General features: G+C 35.9%; 1 protein-coding gene and 1 long non-coding RNA gene across 2 annotated transcripts; one reads left to right on the top strand and one right to left on the bottom strand.

Annotated features, from left to right (window-relative positions):
• Positions 1-2,390: 2,390 nt before the first annotated feature.
• LOC139193321 (uncharacterized) lies at positions 2,391-3,302 on the bottom strand. Its single transcript, XM_070816312.1, has 3 exons — positions 3,021-3,302; positions 2,721-2,867; positions 2,391-2,627 (listed from the first exon to the last, which is right to left on the bottom strand). The coding sequence occupies exons 1-3, from the start codon at positions 3,300-3,302 to the stop codon at positions 2,391-2,393; spliced, it is 666 nt and encodes a 221-aa protein (XP_070672413.1).
• Positions 3,303-14,330: 11,028 nt separating this feature from the next.
• LOC114822532 (uncharacterized) lies at positions 14,331-15,690 on the top strand. Its single transcript, XR_003770544.2, has 2 exons — positions 14,331-14,773; positions 14,904-15,690. It is a non-coding gene; the product is annotated as an uncharacterized lncRNA (long non-coding RNA).
• The last annotated feature ends 2,623 nt before the right edge of the window (positions 15,691-18,313 follow it).

The following is an 18,313-nucleotide window of genomic DNA, read 5'->3' as shown; positions in this document are numbered from 1 at the left end:
AGCGTTGTTGGGTCACAATTTTCACATCTTCAATTTTTTTTTTCACGCACCAATCACTTCTTGTGATTTGTCCTGTTTTCCCCTTACTCTTGAGTTTTTTTTTTTTCTAATCACCAGACCCTTTGCTGATTGTTGTCGTTTCTTCGAATTTACTAACTATGCACATATCTATTGAAATTATTTCGATTTTTGATTCATGTGTTTACTAATTCATATGGATTCAATTAGATACTAGAGTGTGATTGGGAGAGTTATTTAATCCAATTCTCAACTCTTTGTTCCCTCAACACGATTTATGAGATTCATATCCATCGATTATTGAAAATAAAATAAGTCAAGAGTAAAAAATAAAAAAAATTATTCTCTTCTCCCTCCATTTTGGTTTTGGCAAGATGATCAAGAATATATTTCTCTTGAGTTCAATTTAGGTTAAGATCCGTCGTCTAAATTTACGTTAGATGTATCCAAACTTACTTAAATTGAAGACTCGTTTGATGTGTTTTTAAAATGATTAAAAGTGCTTTTAGTGAAATTGATTTTGAGTTCCAAAAAAACTTTTGATGCTCAAGATTATTACTTAAGTTTTGATAAACGTGCTTATTTTCTATTGATGACTCATTATTTGATTTATAAATTTGGTCTACCTAGTATTACCTCGAAATATCTAATAATGAAGGACATTGGATAACATATTTGCATAAATATTTTATGGGTAAAAAACTGTTTACTACCCTCAAGTTTCGTGGTTTTCAACATTTAGTACATCAAGTTTTTTCGTCTCAGAGTCATACCTAAAGTGTAAATTTTGGGACAGTCTCATACATCCGTTAGTCAAACTGTTAAGTCTCTAGTTAACTGTGATGTGGCGCCCATGTGGCCAATGACTGGGCGCCACGTAGGTCGCCACGTGTGTCCACGTGTTTTTTTTTAAAGAGAGGGGTTTCAGTGAAAAAAAAAGAAATTCCCGTCAAAATTTTTTTTCCCACAACCATGCACCTTACACTTTTTTCCCGCCAAAATTTTTTGAAAAAAAAAATCAAGCTTCCTAGGAAAAATGCCACAACTTTCTATTCCAAATCTGCAAATTCAATTTCAAACAAACTTTGAATTCTAAATATGCAAATTCATCATTTAAACTACCAACAAAGTTGAATTCTCAACAGCTTTCAATTCACAACAAAGTTCAATATACACCATCCAATTCACACTAATGGGTCAAGGTGTTCTTCCAAAAACACTAAAGATTTGTCCAAAAAACTGTACAAAACACTAATGGGTCTACTTTAACAACTAATTGAACTCTGTCCAAAACACTAAATATCTATCGAAAAGTTGTTTAAAAACAAAACTAAGGGCATATTCAACTATAACAAAATGAACCCTTAAACAACCTAAAGCATTAAAGCAGCATCATGGAACATTCCTCCTCCTTTTCTGACCTCTTGCAGTAGACTTTGAAGTGGTTTGAGAGGCTTGAGTTGGCTGAGATGAAGGTTGTGGAGCTTCTTGAGTGTATGGCTGAGATGACTGAGAGGGTTGTGATGCCTTAGATGTTGAGGCCTAAGTAATGAACCCAAATAACAAATTCACTTAAGAAATGAAAAATCAACAAAAAATATCAAAATTATACCTCATTTTTCTTGCTTTTTCTTCCTTTTCTAGCAGCTGGAGGAGGATGAGTGGTAGGGCATCTGGCATTGTTGTGTCCCGAGGCCTTGCAAACACTACATTTCACACTTTTTTGCCCTCTCTTGCTTAACTTGAATTCATTTTCATCACCCTCCCTATGTCTCCTCTTTTTTGGTCTCCCCGATTGCCTTTTAAAAGTTGGAGGAAGAATGCATTTGTTTTCAGATAGCTCCCAAAATTTCATGCCTTGGACGGGTTGAATCAAGTTTTCGTAAGCTTCAAAGTACTTCTCCTTCTTGTGCCAAGAGGAAACAAATTCCTCAGGTTGTCTCCTTGCATAATAGATGGCCGAGCAACCATGTATGCAAGGAAAGCCTGTCAAATCCCATCTTCTGCATGAGCAAGTGCACCCATTCAAATCCACCACAAATACATTGCCTTTGCCTTCATCCACTTCAAATTTTTCTCCTCCAGACCATGTAGCTACAGTGTGTGAGCTTTTCAGTTTGTACTCCTCCAACTTCTTCTGGATTTTTGGGCAGATAGGTCTTTTATCCTTCCTCATTGCATCTCTTCTCAACCATATCATCTTCATCAATAAAACTCTTATAGTTTCCAGCATGGTAATAATAGGCTTGTCCTTAGACCTTAGGATAAAAGAATTGAAGCTCTCACAGAGGTTGTTTAACAAAATGTCACATTGAGTGTGTGTCTCAAAGTGTAACCTACTCCAATGCAAGGCTAGTTTCTTCTCCAACCATTTATAAGCTTTTTTCATTCAGCCTATTCGCCTTAGCCATACTCTCCCTAAAATCAGCGATGGTTATTGCCTTGGCAACATTCCACAAGGCATCATTTAGTTCTTTCCCTTTAAACCCATCTGCCTTGTAGTTAGTGTATAAGTGCTTAACATAGAATCGATGATTACAATTAGGCAGCACCTTCTCAAAAGCTGGTATTAAACCCTTTTGTTTGTCAGAAATGAAAGTCCAAGCACGCTGGTTCACAATTCCCAAGTCAGCATCTAGCAGTTCCAGAAACCAAACCTAACTGTCATTGTTCTCGAGCTCTACTATAGCATATGCAATAACCCAAGTTTGGTTATTTGCATCCATTCCCACTGCAGACAGTAACTGGTCCTTGAACATTCCCTTCAAGTGACAACCATCCAACCCTATAAGCTGCCTACATCCATTCTTAAATCCATTTTTGCAAGCCCCCAAACAAATATAAATCCTCTGAAATATCACATGAGCATCATCATAGGGCAGCACCTTCATCTGAATTGTACTACCCGGGTTTATCCTCTTAAACTCATCATAGTACTCCCACAACTTTGTGTACTAGTCCAAGTTACTCCCCTCAAGGATTTTCAAACACTATGATCTCACTCTGTAGGCTGTCTTGATGAGGATCTTAACCATTCTTTCCTCTTTCACTGTTTCCACAAATGTAGTGATGGGCATGCTTGGGTTGAGTCTGAACTTGTCCACATACCTCTTCACAAGCCATGCCACTTTGCAGTTAGGACTTTCCTTCCAAATCCTCGGACATTCATGTTTCCCAACATAGGTTTTCACTTGGATTGAATCTTCATTGTACATCCTGGAAGCATACAATCTCCATGGACAGTTTTTCTCACACCTTGCACTAATCTTCCAATTCTCATTCATTTTTAGCTTAATAAAAGGTGCACCATGCTTAATAGAGTGAGACCACACTGCCTCTCTCAACTGTGCAGCATCTCTGAACTTTCATCCCTTTTCAAACTTTGGATCATCCTTGTCGGCTTCTTCATTAAACTCAGGGTAGATGACATTCTCATCACATTCTGAACCTGAATCGTCAACACTGTGCAGGCCATCTGAGTCTTGTCTCTCATCATCAAAGGGAATGTCTTTTACATTCCTTGCATCAATAACGTCTTCTGGATGTTGGTTCCCAACCCCTTCACCTATTTCAGTAACCTCTTCACCCCTTTCAACATCTCTAACGACACTTTCTACAGTCATATCCTCTACTGCACGACGATCATCATCTTCCAAACTGTAGTCACTATCCACAAACTCACTATCTGTAGTGTCATCCTCTGCATTTACTGCCATAATAAATGCATATTTGTTAAAAACTAAACTTTGCAAAAATAATTGAATACTGAAATTAAAATTGTAAAAATAAATGTTTCAAAATTTTTACCTTCATTAGCTTCTACTTCGATCCCTTCATTAACTTCTTCAGCTTCGTGACCTTCTTCAGTTTCATCACCTTCATCATCAGCATTAAGAGGACCATCTTCAGCCTTATCTCCACTTCCTTGTCCTTCCTCAGTTGCTTCAGCCTCATGTTCATCATCACCATTGTAGGCTATGTCATTCAAAAGACATAGCCGTTTTTCTATGTCATCCGCACCCTCTTTTGCTCTACCTTTCTTCAGTTTTGATCCACTTCCCTTTGTAATCGAAATTGCCACCCTCGATTCCTCAATATCTTCTATAATGACACTTTTTTTTAATATGGCACTCTCATATGGATTCATCAAAAGCTTATGTTTCAAGGTAGCTTCTTTCAGACTTAGATGTTCTAGGTACATTTCTATTTCCCTAACCCCTGGAACATACTTGCACATTTCACCCATATCTTGGTCCCGTTCAATAAGCCTTAATCCTTCACAATAAGACATCCCAAGAATCCTATAGTGATACAACATAAACCCATAATATCCTAACTCCTTAACCATTTCATCAATCTCGAAAAAAGACATGAAGTCCTTGTCTAAATAATCAAACCAACCCTCAAACCTTCCCGTATATGCACTTTCAGACCACTTCCTACCGTGGTTAATTTTAAGGCTAAATAATTCGGGCATGCCTGCAAAGTCAAGGAGAAAGGTGAAAACAACATAAAATCTTGGAGGCACATGAGGAAAAAGGTGAAAACACTAGTAGGACCATGAGGAAAAAAAGTGAAAACAAAACCATGGGGACCATGAATACAGGTCCACTTTTTTTCCTGAAACCTTAGAAAAAAAGGTGAAAACAAAACCAATGGGGACCACGATTGAAGACAAACAATTGAAAAATTGAAAGCAAAACCACGGGGACCACGATTGAAAACAAAACCAATGGAACTCACAGATCCCTAATCCCTAAAATTCAAAATTGAAAAATCGAAAGAGGTAGGTTACTTACGATAAAGTGGTGTTTCACCCACTTCAATCTTCCTTTTATCCCACCCCATCAGCAACGATGGCTTCTTGACAATCTTTCCCAGAAACGTGTGCGCAACGTACGACGGCGTGCGAGGTCGAGCGACGGCGAGGTCGAGTGACGGCCCGTGGGTAGGGTTTCGGACCGAGATGGGGGGTCGCAATTTTCTAGGAGTGAAAAGTGGTTTCACTTTTCACTTTTTCTAGGTGAGATGGGGGGTTGCGATTTTTGAATTTTGAGGTGTAGTGACGGCGTGCGAGGTGGAGTAGACGGCGAGGTGGAGCGATGGCGAGGTCGAGTGACGGCCCGTGGGTAGGGTTTCAGACGGAGATGGGGGGTCGCGATTTTCTGAGGGAGTGAAAAGTGGTTTCACTTTTCACTTTTTCACTTTTCTGGGTAAGATGAGGGGTTGCGATTTTTTATGTTTGATTTTTGAATTTCTTTTTTTTTTTCACTAAAACCCCTTTCTTAAAAAAAAACATGTGGACACACATGGCGCCCAATCATTGGCCACATAGGCGCCACGTTACAGTTAACTGGAGACTTAATAGTTTGACCAACGGATTATGAGACTATCCCAAAATTTACACTTAGGTATGACTTTGAGACAAAAAAAACTTTATGTACTAAATGTTGAAAACCACGAAACTTGAGGGTAGTAAACAGTCTTTTACCCATATTTTATTGGTTTTGGCAACTATTACATTTAGGTAAGAAACTTTCTTTTTGGGTAAATCTCAGTTTACTACCGTCAAGTTTCGTGGTTTTCAATATTTAGTACATGAATATTTTTTCGTCCCAAAGTTATACCTAAAGTGTTAATTCTAGGATAATCTCATACATTCGTTAGTCTGGCTATTAAATCTCTCGTTAACTGATGACGTGGCACCTATGTGGACAATGACAGGGCGCTACATGTCATTAAAGGTCCACGTGGAAATTAAAAATTAAAAATTTAGAATGGGAACAGTTAAAAGTGAAAACCACTTTTCACTCGAAGCTCACACGCCTAGAAATCTCGATCCCTCATCTTCGTCCGAAACCCTACCAACTCGTTGTCGCTCAACCTCACCGTTGACCCAACTCATTGTCGATCACATGCCGGCGTACATTGCACACACCTTTGCACATCAAAGAAGGGGCACCGTTTCTGGGCAAGGTTGTCATAAAGCCATTGATGGCGATGAGGTGGCAAAAAAGGAGGATTGAAGTAGCTGAAACACCAGTTTATTGTAAGTAATCTATCTTTTTCGAAGTGTAGATAATATGGGTTTAGGTTTTCCGATTTTTTCAATCTTTCAATTTCGGGATTTGTGAGTTCCACTCCCATTTTTTTTCTATGGTTTCTGGAATTGTGTTTTGTAGTGCGTTTCCTGCATTGTTAATTGTTTTCAATGTGCATATGGTTTTGTCTTCATTCATGGTCTCAATTGTAGCCTTTAAAAAACCTTGTATTCATGGTCCCCATAGTTTTGTTTTCACCTTTTGTCCTCATGGTCCTACAAGTTAGTGTTTGGGGTTAACTTTTTGGGTTTTAAAACCTTTTTCCTTGACTTTGCAGGCATGCTTGAATTATTTACCCTTAAAATTAACCACAATGGGAAGTGGTCCGAAAAAACATATATGGGAGGGTTTGGGGCTTGGTTTGATTACCTAGACAAAGAGTTCATGTCTTTTTTTGAGATTGATGAAATGGTTAAGGAATTAGGATATGACAGGTTTATCTTGTATCACTATAGGATTCCTGGGATGTCTTATAAGGAGGGATTAAGGCTTATTGAATGGGACAAAGATGTGGGTAAAATGTGCGAGTATGTTCCTGGGACTAGGGAAATAGAAATGTACCTAGAATATCTAAGTCTGAAGCAAGCTACCATGAAACATAAACTTTTGATCTAGATGAGAGTGGCATATTAAAAAAATGTGTCACTATAGAAGATATTAAGGAATCGAGGGTGGCAATTTCGATTACAAAGGGAAGTGGATCAAAACTGAAGAAGGGTATAGCAAAAAGGGGTGCTGATCACTTAGAAAAATGGCTATGTCTTTTGAATGACATAGCCTACAATGGTGATGATGAACATGAGGCTAAAGCAATTGAGGAAGGACAAGGAAGTGGAGATGAGGCCAAAGATGGTCATTTCAATGCTGATAATGAATGTGATGAATATGATGAAGGTGACGAAGGTGAAGAAGGTCATGAAATTGAAGAAGTTAATGAAGTGGTTGAACTAGAAGCTAATGAAGGTAAAAGTTTTATAACATTTATTTCTACAATTTTAATTTCAATATTCAATTATTTTTGCAAAGGTTAGGTTTTTAACAAATATGCATTGTTTGTGGCAGTAAATGCAGAGGATGACACTACTGATAGTGAGTTTGTGGACAGTGACTATAGTTTGGAAGATGATGATTGTCATGCACTAGATGATACGGTTGTAGACACTATGATTGGAGATGCTGAAAGAGGTGAAGGGGTTGAGAACCAACATCCAGAAGAAGTTATTGATGCAAGGGATGTAGAAGACGTTCCCCTTGATGATGAGAAAGAAGACTCAGATAGCCTGCACAATGTTAACGATTTAGGTTCAAAATATGATGAGAAAGTCATCTACCTTGAGTTCAATGAAGAAGCCGACATGGATGATCCAAAGTTTGAAAATGGAATGAAGTTCAGAGATGCTGCACAGTTGAGAAAGACAGTGTGGTCTCACTCCATTAAGCATGATGCACCTTCTATTAAGATAAAAAGGAATAAGAAATGGAAGATTAGTGTAAAGTGTGGGAAAAACTGTCCATGGAGATTGTATGCTTCCATGATGTACAATGAAGATTCAATGCAAGTGAAAACTTATGTTAGGAAACATGAATGTTTAAGGATTTAGAGGGAAAATCTTAACTACAAAATGACATGGCTTGGGAAGAGGTATGTGGATAAGTTCAGACTCAACCCAAGCATGCCTATCACTACATTTATGGAGACAGTGAATGAGGAAATAATGGTTAAGATCTACCTCAAGACAGCCTACAGAGTGAGATCACAGTGTTTGAAAATCCTTAAGAAGAGTAATGTGGATTAGTACACAAAGTTGTGGGAGTACTGTGATGAGCTTAGGAGGACAAACCCTGGTAGTATAGTTAAGATAAAGGTGCTACCCTATGATGATGCTCATGTGATATTTCAGAGGATTTATATTTGTTTGGGGGCTTGCAAAAATGGATTTAAGAATGGATGTAGGCAGCTTGTAGGGTTGGATGGTTGTCACTTGAAATGAGTGTTCAAGGGCCAGTTACTGTCTACAGTGGGAATTGATGCAAATAACCAAACTTGGGTTATTGCATATGCCATAGTAGAGCTCGAGAACAAGGACAATTAGGTTCGATTTTTGGAACTACTAGTTGCTGACTTGGGAATCGTCAACCAACGTGGTTAGACTTTCATTTCTGACAAACAAAAGGGTTTAATACCAGCTTTTAAGAATGTGTTGCCTAATTGTAATCATCGGTTATGTGTTAGTCACTTATACACAAACTACAAGGTAGATGGGTTTAAAGGGAAATGATTAAAGGTTGCCTTGTGGAATGCTGCCAAGTTAACAACCATCGCTGATTTGAGAGAGAGTATGGCTGAGTTGAATAGGCTGAATAGTGAAGGCTTTAAATGGTTAATGAAGAGACTAGCCTTGCATTGGAGTAGGTCACACTTTAAGATACACACTTAGTGTGACATTCTCTTAAACAACCTTTGTGAGAGCTTCAATTTTTTTATCCTGAGGGCTAGGGACAAGCCTATTATTACCATGTTGGAAACTATAAGAGTTTTATTGATGAAGAGGATATGGTTGAGAAGAGATGCAATCAGGAAGGATAAAGGAGCTATCTGCCCAAAAATCCAAAAGAAGTTGGATGAGTATAAGCTAAAAAGCTCATACACTATAGCTACATAGTCTGGAGGAGAAAATTTTGAAGTGGATGAAGGCAAAGGCAATATATTTAAAAATTTGAAGTGGATGAGGGCAGAGGCAATATATTTATAGTGCATTTGAATGGGTGCACTTGCTCATGCAGAAGATGGGATTTGACAAGCTTTCCTTACATACATGTTTGCTCAGCCATCTATTATGCAAGGAGACAGCCTGAGGAATTTGTTTCCTCTTGATACAAGAAGGAGAAGTAGTTTGAAGCTTACGAAAACTTGATTCAACCCACCCAAGGCATGAAATATTGGGAGCCATCTAAAAACACATGCATTCTTCCTCCAACTTTTAAAAGGCAGCCTGGGAGACCAAAAAAGAAGAGAAAGATGGAGGGTGATGAAAATTAATTCAAGTTAAGCAAGATAGGGTAAAAAAGTGTGAAGTGTAGTGTTTGCAAGGGCTCGGGACACAACAAGGCCAAATGCCCAACCACTCATCATCTTCCAGCTGCTAGAAAACGAAGAAAAAGAAAGAAAAATGAGGTATAATTTTGATATATTTTTTTTATTTTTCATTTCTTAAGTGAATTTGTTATTTGTGAAGCGTAATATCTGTGAGTACTAATGTTTTATGGGTTCATTACTTAGGCCTCAACATCTAAGGTATCACAACCTTCTCAGTCATCACAACCATGCACTCAGGAAGCTCCACAACCTTCATCTTAGCTAACTCAATCCTCTCAAACCATTTCAAAGTCTACTACTAGAGGTCAGAAAAGGAGGAGGAATGTTTCATGATGCTGCTTCAATGCTTTAGGTTGTTTAAGGGTTCATTTTATTGTAGTTGAATATACCCTTAGTTTTTTTGGAAACAAATTTCAGATAGATCTTTAGTGCTTTGGACAGATCTTTGGTGTTTTTTGTACTCTTATTTTGGTTTAGTACTGTACTTATATTTTGGAAGAAAACCTTGACCCATTAGTTGTTAAAGTTGTGGTCTTTTGATACTTTCCTGTGAATTGGAGGGTGTACAACTTGGAATATTGAACTTTGTTGTGAATTGAAAGTTGTTGACAATTGAACTTTGTTGTGAACCCTTGAAACTTTGTTGTTGGTAGTTGGTAGTTTAAAGGATGAATTTGCAGATTTAGAATTGAAAGTTTGTTTAGATTTGAATTTGTAGATTTGGAATAGAAAGTTGTTGTTTTTTCCCTATTTAATTTGATTTTTTTTTATAAAAATTTTCGTAGGAAAAAAGGAAGGCAGTACACAGTTATGCGTGGACCCCTTAATGACATGTTGCACCTAGTCATTGTCCACATGGATGCTACGTCATCAGTTAATGAGAGACTTAACAGTCAGACTAATAGACGTATGAGATTGTCTAAAAATTAACACCTTAGGTTTGACTTTGAGACGAAAAAAACCTCCATGTACCAAATGTTGAAAACCATGAAACTTAAGGGTAGTGAACTAATATTTACCCTTTCTTTTTCTTTTCTTTTTTGTTCTACTTCTCCTTGTTTATCCAAAGATTTGTCGTTTATTGTTGTAATTGTGATAATTTTGAACCTACCATAGAAAAATTAGTTGCAAAACTCAAAGATTACTTGTTTACCAATTAGTAACACAATTACTGTCAATTAAAATAATAATAACTGATCACGCATGTTCACGTCAGGAATTTCCGTCGGGGATGTTTCTTGGCCGACGAGCGCACAGCTCCCCGGGAGGTTGGCGCCGGTTGAGGGCTGCTGTCGGGCTTCTGCTTCACTGTCGGGCTTTGTTGGGCAAGGCTCGTCGGGCAAGGCTTATCGGGCAAGACTCGTCAGGCACGGCTTGTCGGGTAAGGCTGGAAGAGAAGGACAGCGTTAACTTTGAGAGGTGCCTTTATGGGGCCTTAGGTGTAGGCCTTGAGGCTCACAATCAAGATTAACTTCTAAGTACTCAGGCGTGCCACTGCCATCTTTAGCATGGCAGATGTAAAATGGATGTCGAGTTTTAGTTGTATATATATATATATATATATATATATATATATGCCCGAGAAACCGTGTTAGTTATAACAGGTGCCTTTGTGGGGCCTTAGGTGTAGGCCTTGAGGCTTCCCATCAATAACTAAACCAGTGCTCGAACATATAATATTTGTTCCATTGATTGCAGGAGCCTTACAACTATTATACTTCTGATTACCCGAATCTGAGAGATAGAACGAACCCAAATAGGTGCCTTTGTGTGGCCTTAGGTATAGGCCTTGAGGCTTCCCATAAGAATTCGTTCTTATACTCAAACGTTCTAGACTGCGGAATGGAATGAATCCAAATAGATGCCTTTGTGGGGCCTTAGGTGTAGGCTTTGAGGCTTCCTATCAGAATCCATTCCATGCTTAAGCGTTCTATGATAATCATAATATAATAGAAATAAAACTAAGGGGTAGGTCGATTACTTGCGCCCCAAGTAACTTCGGACTTCTTGTTTATCAAGGATTATCGTGGATGGGTTAAGTCCACATAAGGTTCTTTTTTATGCCTTGAGGCCAAGGACTTTCAACTGATCAAATTTACATGCCCGAGGGCAGAACTTAGATCTGGTTTGAACAATGAAGATATATTCAAATCGGATCCAAGTACTAAAAGACTCTTTTAATAGTCATCTTATTAGAAATAACTTGAATACAACTGGAAGTATACAACATATTGCTAGGCTAATGAATGAAAAGATAAAAACAAAGAAGGTCGGGCAAGGTTTAACCTTGTCGGGCAAGCCTGGTCGTCTTGCAGGTTCATATCTTTGTGGTTTATCAAGGGTCTGAGAGCTTTTAGGGAGAGGTAAGGAGAGGAGTTTACAAAGAGAAATCGATACTACAGCAAGGTTGAACAGGGTAGCAGAGCTATTACAAGGGTTTGAGTGAAGGCTTGTCCCGAGAGGGATGAAGGCTTGGGCTGACTACAGCTTCGTTTTGAAGGCAAATCTGGCTTTGAGCAGAGTTTGTGCTTGCATTTGTTTGTTTGTTTGAGTGTTCTTAATCCTGATTTCTCTTTCTTCTTTTATAGACAACTCAACTTGGCCTCTTGTAGCAGCAGCCTTGCCCGAATGCAACTTGAGAGGTAGTGACTCATCAGCTATTTTACTTGTTCTGCCATTATAAAGTACTTTATGGGCTGTATAGATGGTCAGTCTATACCACTTGGCCTTTGGGTAGGTGAGCAAGTGGTCTTCATGAGCTGCACCAAGTCAGAAAAGCCCTTTTCTGTTTTCTGGGCTTTGGGTGGGCTTAGGCCGATTCTTCCTTTAGGCATCCCTTTGGGCCAGCCCCCTCTCCTGAGCCCAAAGTTCAAGTTTTGATCCAAACAACGCCATGATTACATGAAATACGACTGTGATGGTGCATATATGAGTATGTTTCATGTGATAATTTGAATACTAAAATAAATGTATGATGTGTTTATACAATGTTTTAATATTAAGTAATCAAGATGAATAATTGGTGGTAATTTGATTACCTACATTAGGAATCTTTTGATAGCAGTATTTCAAGCTAATTATCTACTTTTAAACGAAATAAAGTGATGCCACATGAATTATACAAAGTAATTAATTCTTTTAAACTATTTAAGTAGGTGTAATCAAATTCGGACTTGAGAAGATTTTAAAAAACTTTAAAATTCTAGTATAGTCAACTAAAAAATGTTAAAGGATTTTTAGAATCTATGAAAATCTAGGTATAGTCAATCGAGATTTTAATAGTCATTTTCAAAGTCCATCCAAATCTAAGTGTATTAAAAAACTAGAGATTTTGTAAGATTTTATTGAGTTGTGTATTTTGTGGGATTTGAGAGCAAGAAATATATATAACCAAAACCAAATAAAATCCTACCTCACACCTTAGGATTTCAAATCCATGGACCTCTTTGAATGTCTAAGGGCTAGTTTGGTATTGCTATACTTTAAAAAAAAAACTGTTTCTGCCATGCTGTAAATTAAAGCAGTTAGTGTTTGGTATTTTTTTTGTTTTTTATAAAAGTGCTTTTGATAAAAAAAAAAAGCAATGTATGAGTATTTGGTAAATTCTTATATAAAACTGCTGTGACTATGTCAAATGGTTGAAAAGGATATGATGGTATAAATAATATGATGCTTTAGATTTTGGCCCTTACAACTCATTATTTCTAGATAAAAACCCATCTATTTTTAAAGATCTAGTTTAAGCCCAAATTTAAAATTTGCAAACATATGGGAACACTATTGACCTATTAATACAATTTATTTACACTCATGCCACTCATACTTTATGGTCCCTTTTCCAAATTCCTAAATTTATGCAAAATTAAAAGTAGTATAAAAAGTGAAATAAAATGTAAAAAGTGTTTGCATTAACCGTATTCACGTCAAACTAGAAAAGTAGTTTTTTTTTTCGTGATTTATTTTGTAGCAATTTTACCCATATTAATTGGTAGGTAAATTAGTTTGTTCCAATTATTTAAAAAAAAATACTACACCTATATTATATATTTTGAATCAAATAACATTCCTCTAACTTGTAGGTAAATTTATTGTTGATTTTATACATCAAACTGCATTTCTTTTGTTATAGGTAAATTATTTTCCATGTACAAGTACTTATGTTAGGCACGTTTTGTTGTTGGTATACATACAATATTTTGTATCATTGTAAAGAAAGATATTACATTACACCCATGGTATAATTGTTGTAGGTAAATTATTGGAAATTAATTTGTAGTTAGGTAATGAACATTTTGCATCATTAGAAATGAACATTTCAAATAGTAGGTAGGTAAATTAATTTGTTCTAATTATATAAAAAAAATTACACTACACCTAGTTATATTTAATTTTTCCAATTATTAAAAAAATTTATATACACCCGACCAAATAACATTTATCTAACTTGTAGGTAAATTATTTTCCATGTATTGTTAGATATGTTAGGCACGTTTTATTGTTATATAAACATGGGTGTAACATTTTATTTTTAATATTATGCATCGAACGACATTTCTTCTTAATATAGGTAACTTATTTTCCATGTATTAGTACATTTGTTAGGTATGTTTTGTTGTTGGTATAAACATTATTTTGCATCAGTTTAAAATATATATATATATATATATATTATATTTCACCCATGGTATAATTGTTGTAGGTAAATTAATGTGCATGTAGATAATGAAATACAATGTTCTAATATATTAATAAAAAAAGGATAAATTCAAAAGTATTCAAGAGTAGGGTGAAAAAAACTGAATCGAATAATTTTATGAAAATTCAAAGCCTTTCTAATATGCAATAAATTTTTAATATTAATGTCTTTTTTTTTTCTTGTTGCAAAATCATTTACTCTCTCCTTACAATTAATTGTCTACATCAAATATGTAATAGGGGTATTTTAGGCATGTGAAAAATGTAAAATGTGTGAAGTAATATGAAATTAATGAATTTGCTTATGTGGATCCTAGTCATTGGATTTTCTTTGGGTAAAAAAGTTATGTATGGTTTTATATGAAGAAAATTGAGTTGGAAAGGCTAAAATCATATTTTCAGTAAATAATATAATAAAATAATTATTTATAATTGTCTTTCTAGAAGTGTGCTCTCCCTCATATTCTCCGGACTTTTTCTTCTTCTTCTTCTTCTTCGTTTTCTCCATCGTCTTCGTGTTCTTCAATTTCATCTTCTCCGTTTTCATTTGCCCAAAAAAAAAAAAAGGCATCATTCTCAATATCGACATCATCCCCACCTTTACCTCCCAGAAAAGCTAGCATTTCCAATACCCATTAATTGTTTCACCCAGAATATTAATATTGGGTTTTGGGTAGGTTGCATCGAGGGAAGGGGGTTGGGTTTTGGGTATGGTTGCATCGGGGGAAAGGGGGTTGGGTGGGATAGGGGAGTTCATTGTGAGGGAGGAAATTAGATGAAGAGGGTAGGTCAGGGTTCGAAAAGGGGTTGGACTCTTGAATCTTCCTCTCCTACCATCTAAGCAAAGGGAATGAAATTTCAGGTTCGTATTCTTTCTGCCATTCTCTATCAAAGTTGTGAGAATAGTTCAAGATGATTTGTTGCCTTACAATATTTTAATTATTTACTTCCTCTGTGAGTGTTCGTCTTTAAATTTTAATTGATGGGTGCAGAATTTGATAGATTTAGTTGGTTCTGAATAATTGCTAAAACTGGAGTTGCCAACCAGAGCAAGGAAGAGGACGACGCGACCTCAGCAAGGAAGATGAATTTTTTTTGTCGGTGTGATGTATCTCAGTGTGATGGAGAGACAAAAAGAGGGTAGGATCGGCATTTAAAAACTTTCATTAAACACCCTGTTCACCCGTGTTTTCAATAAAAAAAAATCCGATTTTTCAAAGCAGCAAATAATTGCTTCAAGATTTCAGCTTTTTATGACCATAACTTTGGAAATAAGCGCCCTTTCGCTCTGTTACCAAACATAATTTTTAGGCCAGCTTTTTTCACCCGTGCTTTTAAAAAAATTTAAACAGTACCAAACTGGTTCTAACTCTTTCCTCTCACCGTCTACAAGCCACTTTGTTTGCTTTATCTTTTTTCTTCATCTTTACAATTTTTTTCTTCGATTTTCGTTGATGGGTCGCATCATTTATAGATAAAAATGATGTTAGTTGCATCATTTCTCATATGTAGTAGTGTTGTTGGGTCACAATTTTTCACATCTTCAATTTTTTATCACGCAGCAATCACCTCTTGTTCTTTGTCATTTTTTTTTTTCCACTTACCCTTTTGAGATTTCTTTGGAGTTTTCTTTTTTCTAATCACCGGAGCCCTCTGCTGATTGTTGTTGCTTCTGCAGCATGGGTTCATGTATAACACGTGTATTTACTAACTACGCACGCGACTATTGAAATTATTTCAATTTTTTATTCATGCATTTACTAATTCATATGCAATCAATTTGTGCCTAGAGTGTGATTGGGAGAGCTAATTATTTAATCAAATTCTTAACTCTTTCTTTCCTCAACGTGATTTAGGAGATTGATATCCGTCAATTATTGAAAATAAAATAATTCAAGAGTAAAACAAAACAAAAAATTTATTCTCTTCTCCCTTTATTTTGGTTTTGGCAAGATGATCAAGAGTATATTTCTTTTGAGTTCAGTTTAGGCTATGATCCATCACCTAAACTTACATTAAATGAAGAGGAGGCGAAGCGAAATGTGCAATGGCACAGGACCCTCAAATTTAAAAAGCCCCAAAAAAATTTTGGTATCTTATATTTATATGTAATAATGTTATATATTAAAAAAAAACTTTTATTAACACTTTAAAATCTTATCGTGCACTTTTATTAAATTTTTTTCTCTTTAAATATAAAAATTTGGAGTGCACAATGAGATATTAGGAGTGCCGCCAATAATAACAACGCCTCAAAAAATGATTTTCTTTTCAATTTTATTATATAATAATGCTATATATTCAAGTGAAACTTTAAAGTTAGAGTTTTTTAATTTTTTTTTCTTTATTTGATTGCCTAAGATTGAACTGTTTTTTATTATTTAGTAAAGATTATATTTGTAACTATTTTCGCTTATTTAATGACACTTGTAAACTTACTTACAATAAGTGAATCCTAAATGTTGTTTTGATTTAAGTTATTATTTTCTAGTACCAATATATTGTCCTACTTTTAAAAAAAAAAACTATCTTAAAAGGGGCCCTTTTATAAATGTCGCATAGGACTCCCGAAATCTTAGAGACGACCCTGATTAAATGTATCCAAACTTGCATAAAATTAAGGCTTGTTTGATATGCTTTTAAAATGACTGAAAGCATTATATATCGTCTCTTATAAAAAAAATGACTGAACGCATTTTTGGTGAAATTGATTTTGAATTCCAAAAAACATCAGATATATGCTTTTTGCATGAAACACTTCAAGTACTTTTCCAATATTCGCTTAGATTTTTACTAAAGAGTGGTTTCACTCACCAAAAATGTTTTTTATTCATTTTAAAAGTATTTCCAAATAAATTCTTAAAAGTGTTGTTATTGACACTCTAATTTACATATAAAAATGATGTTGAGTTGCATCATTTCACATTTATAGTAGTGTTGCTGGGTCCCAGTTTTCACATCTTCAATTTTTTTTTCGACGCACCAATCAACTATTGTTCTTTGTCCTTTTCTCAGATTTTACTGAGTTTTTTTCATCACCGGGGCCCTCTGCTGCTTACTGGTATTTCTGTGGCATGAGTTCATGTGTGAAGAAGGAGAATTGGGAATTGGGTTGTGATGGAAGAGGAGGGAGAGATAGAGTCAGAAAACAAATAGATTAGAGTAGTATAACAAAAAAGGAGATTAGAGGAATTGACTAAAAAAGAGATTAGAGATGAGAGGTTAGCTGGGATTGGAAACGGATAAGAATAAAGTGCGGGAGGAATGGGTGGTTTGGAAGTGAGGTGCTTAAAAAAAAAGCACATATAAAAAAAAACTGTGAGGGTTTTAGGTGTTTGGTAAACTGAAAAAAAAAGAGGCTTATTTTGGAAGCTGCTGTGAGAATAAGCTGAAATCAAAGGAAAAAACTGAAGCTGCTATTTGCAACTTTGGAAAACTGGTTTTTTTTTTAAAGCACACGGAACTACAGTGCTCCTTTAATGAAAAGACTCACCCTAAAAGCACTTTTACAAAAAAGTTTACCAAACACTCTGCTGATTTATTTCACAGCCGCTTATTCTCATAGCATAGCCGTTTATTCTCACAGAAACTTTTTTTTAAAGCACAACAATATCAAACCAGCTCGAAGTAGGATTGAAAAGGAGTGCAGTTGGGGATCTTTAAGGAGTTGGGTTTACGAGATAATCTTTATTTTTATTTTTTGCTCAACTGATGCAGCTGCAGAGCATGAACCAAATGCAATTTTATTTGATTAAATTTATAATCTAGATACATTTATTATTATTTTATTTATTTGACGGTGCTGCAAAATTTATCCAAATTTCATAGAAATTTGTTATATAAATCTTGTCAAATTTTTATGAAGTCTATATAATCCTATGAACTCTATTATTTATTAAAATCTATTAAAAATTTCTTAAATTCTGACTTGACTACATCTTTTTTCTTAAAAACAAAATAAATAAACAAAAATGCCAAGACAGCTGAAGAAGAAAGGGCGAGCAGAGGAAGAGGGAAACGACATGACACGAAGACTCTCAATGGATCAGGCTTTACCGATGGACTTGACAAGATCGAACTGCACAGCAGCATGATCCCCAGCTTCTGCCCGATCTGAGTCAGACTCGGGTTGGATATCTTATTCACTGCTGCGATTTCCCTAGTACATCACAAGCCTGGCACGGCAGTGGCGAGGGTAGATGCTGTACTGTGGCCGCTTGTTCAAGACGCCAATGTCGACAAGGATTTTTTCTTTTGCAGTGACGGGTCAGGTCAGTTGAAGGGGACGAGTATTGGAAGCTGAACTTTAAAGAAACCATGGATTCTCATGAACTGTTTTAACGTTAATTTTTATTTTTTTAAACAAATAATATTATCTACAGCAAGTGGTTGTGGAATGGGT

Source organism: Malus domestica, chromosome 17, assembly GCF_042453785.1.
Source record: "Malus domestica chromosome 17, GDT2T_hap1".
Lineage (NCBI taxonomy): Eukaryota > Viridiplantae > Streptophyta > Magnoliopsida > Rosales > Rosaceae > Malus > Malus domestica.
The sequence above is the reverse complement of the archived record's forward strand: the minus strand, read 5'-3'. Positions and strand labels throughout refer to the sequence as shown.

Coding starts and splice junctions, on each gene's coding strand:
- LOC139193321 (XM_070816312.1), bottom strand. CDS start 3,302: ATGAATGAGAATTGGAAGATTAGTGCAAGGTGTGAGAAAAACTGTCCA. Junction 2,868..3,020: donor TCATCAAGACAGCCTACAGA/GTGAGATCATAG, acceptor GTGATATTTCAG/AGGATTTATATTTGTTTGGG. Junction 2,628..2,720: donor ATGCAAATAACCAAACTTGG/GTTATTGCATAT, acceptor ATTGTGAACCAG/CGTGCTTGGACTTTCATTTC.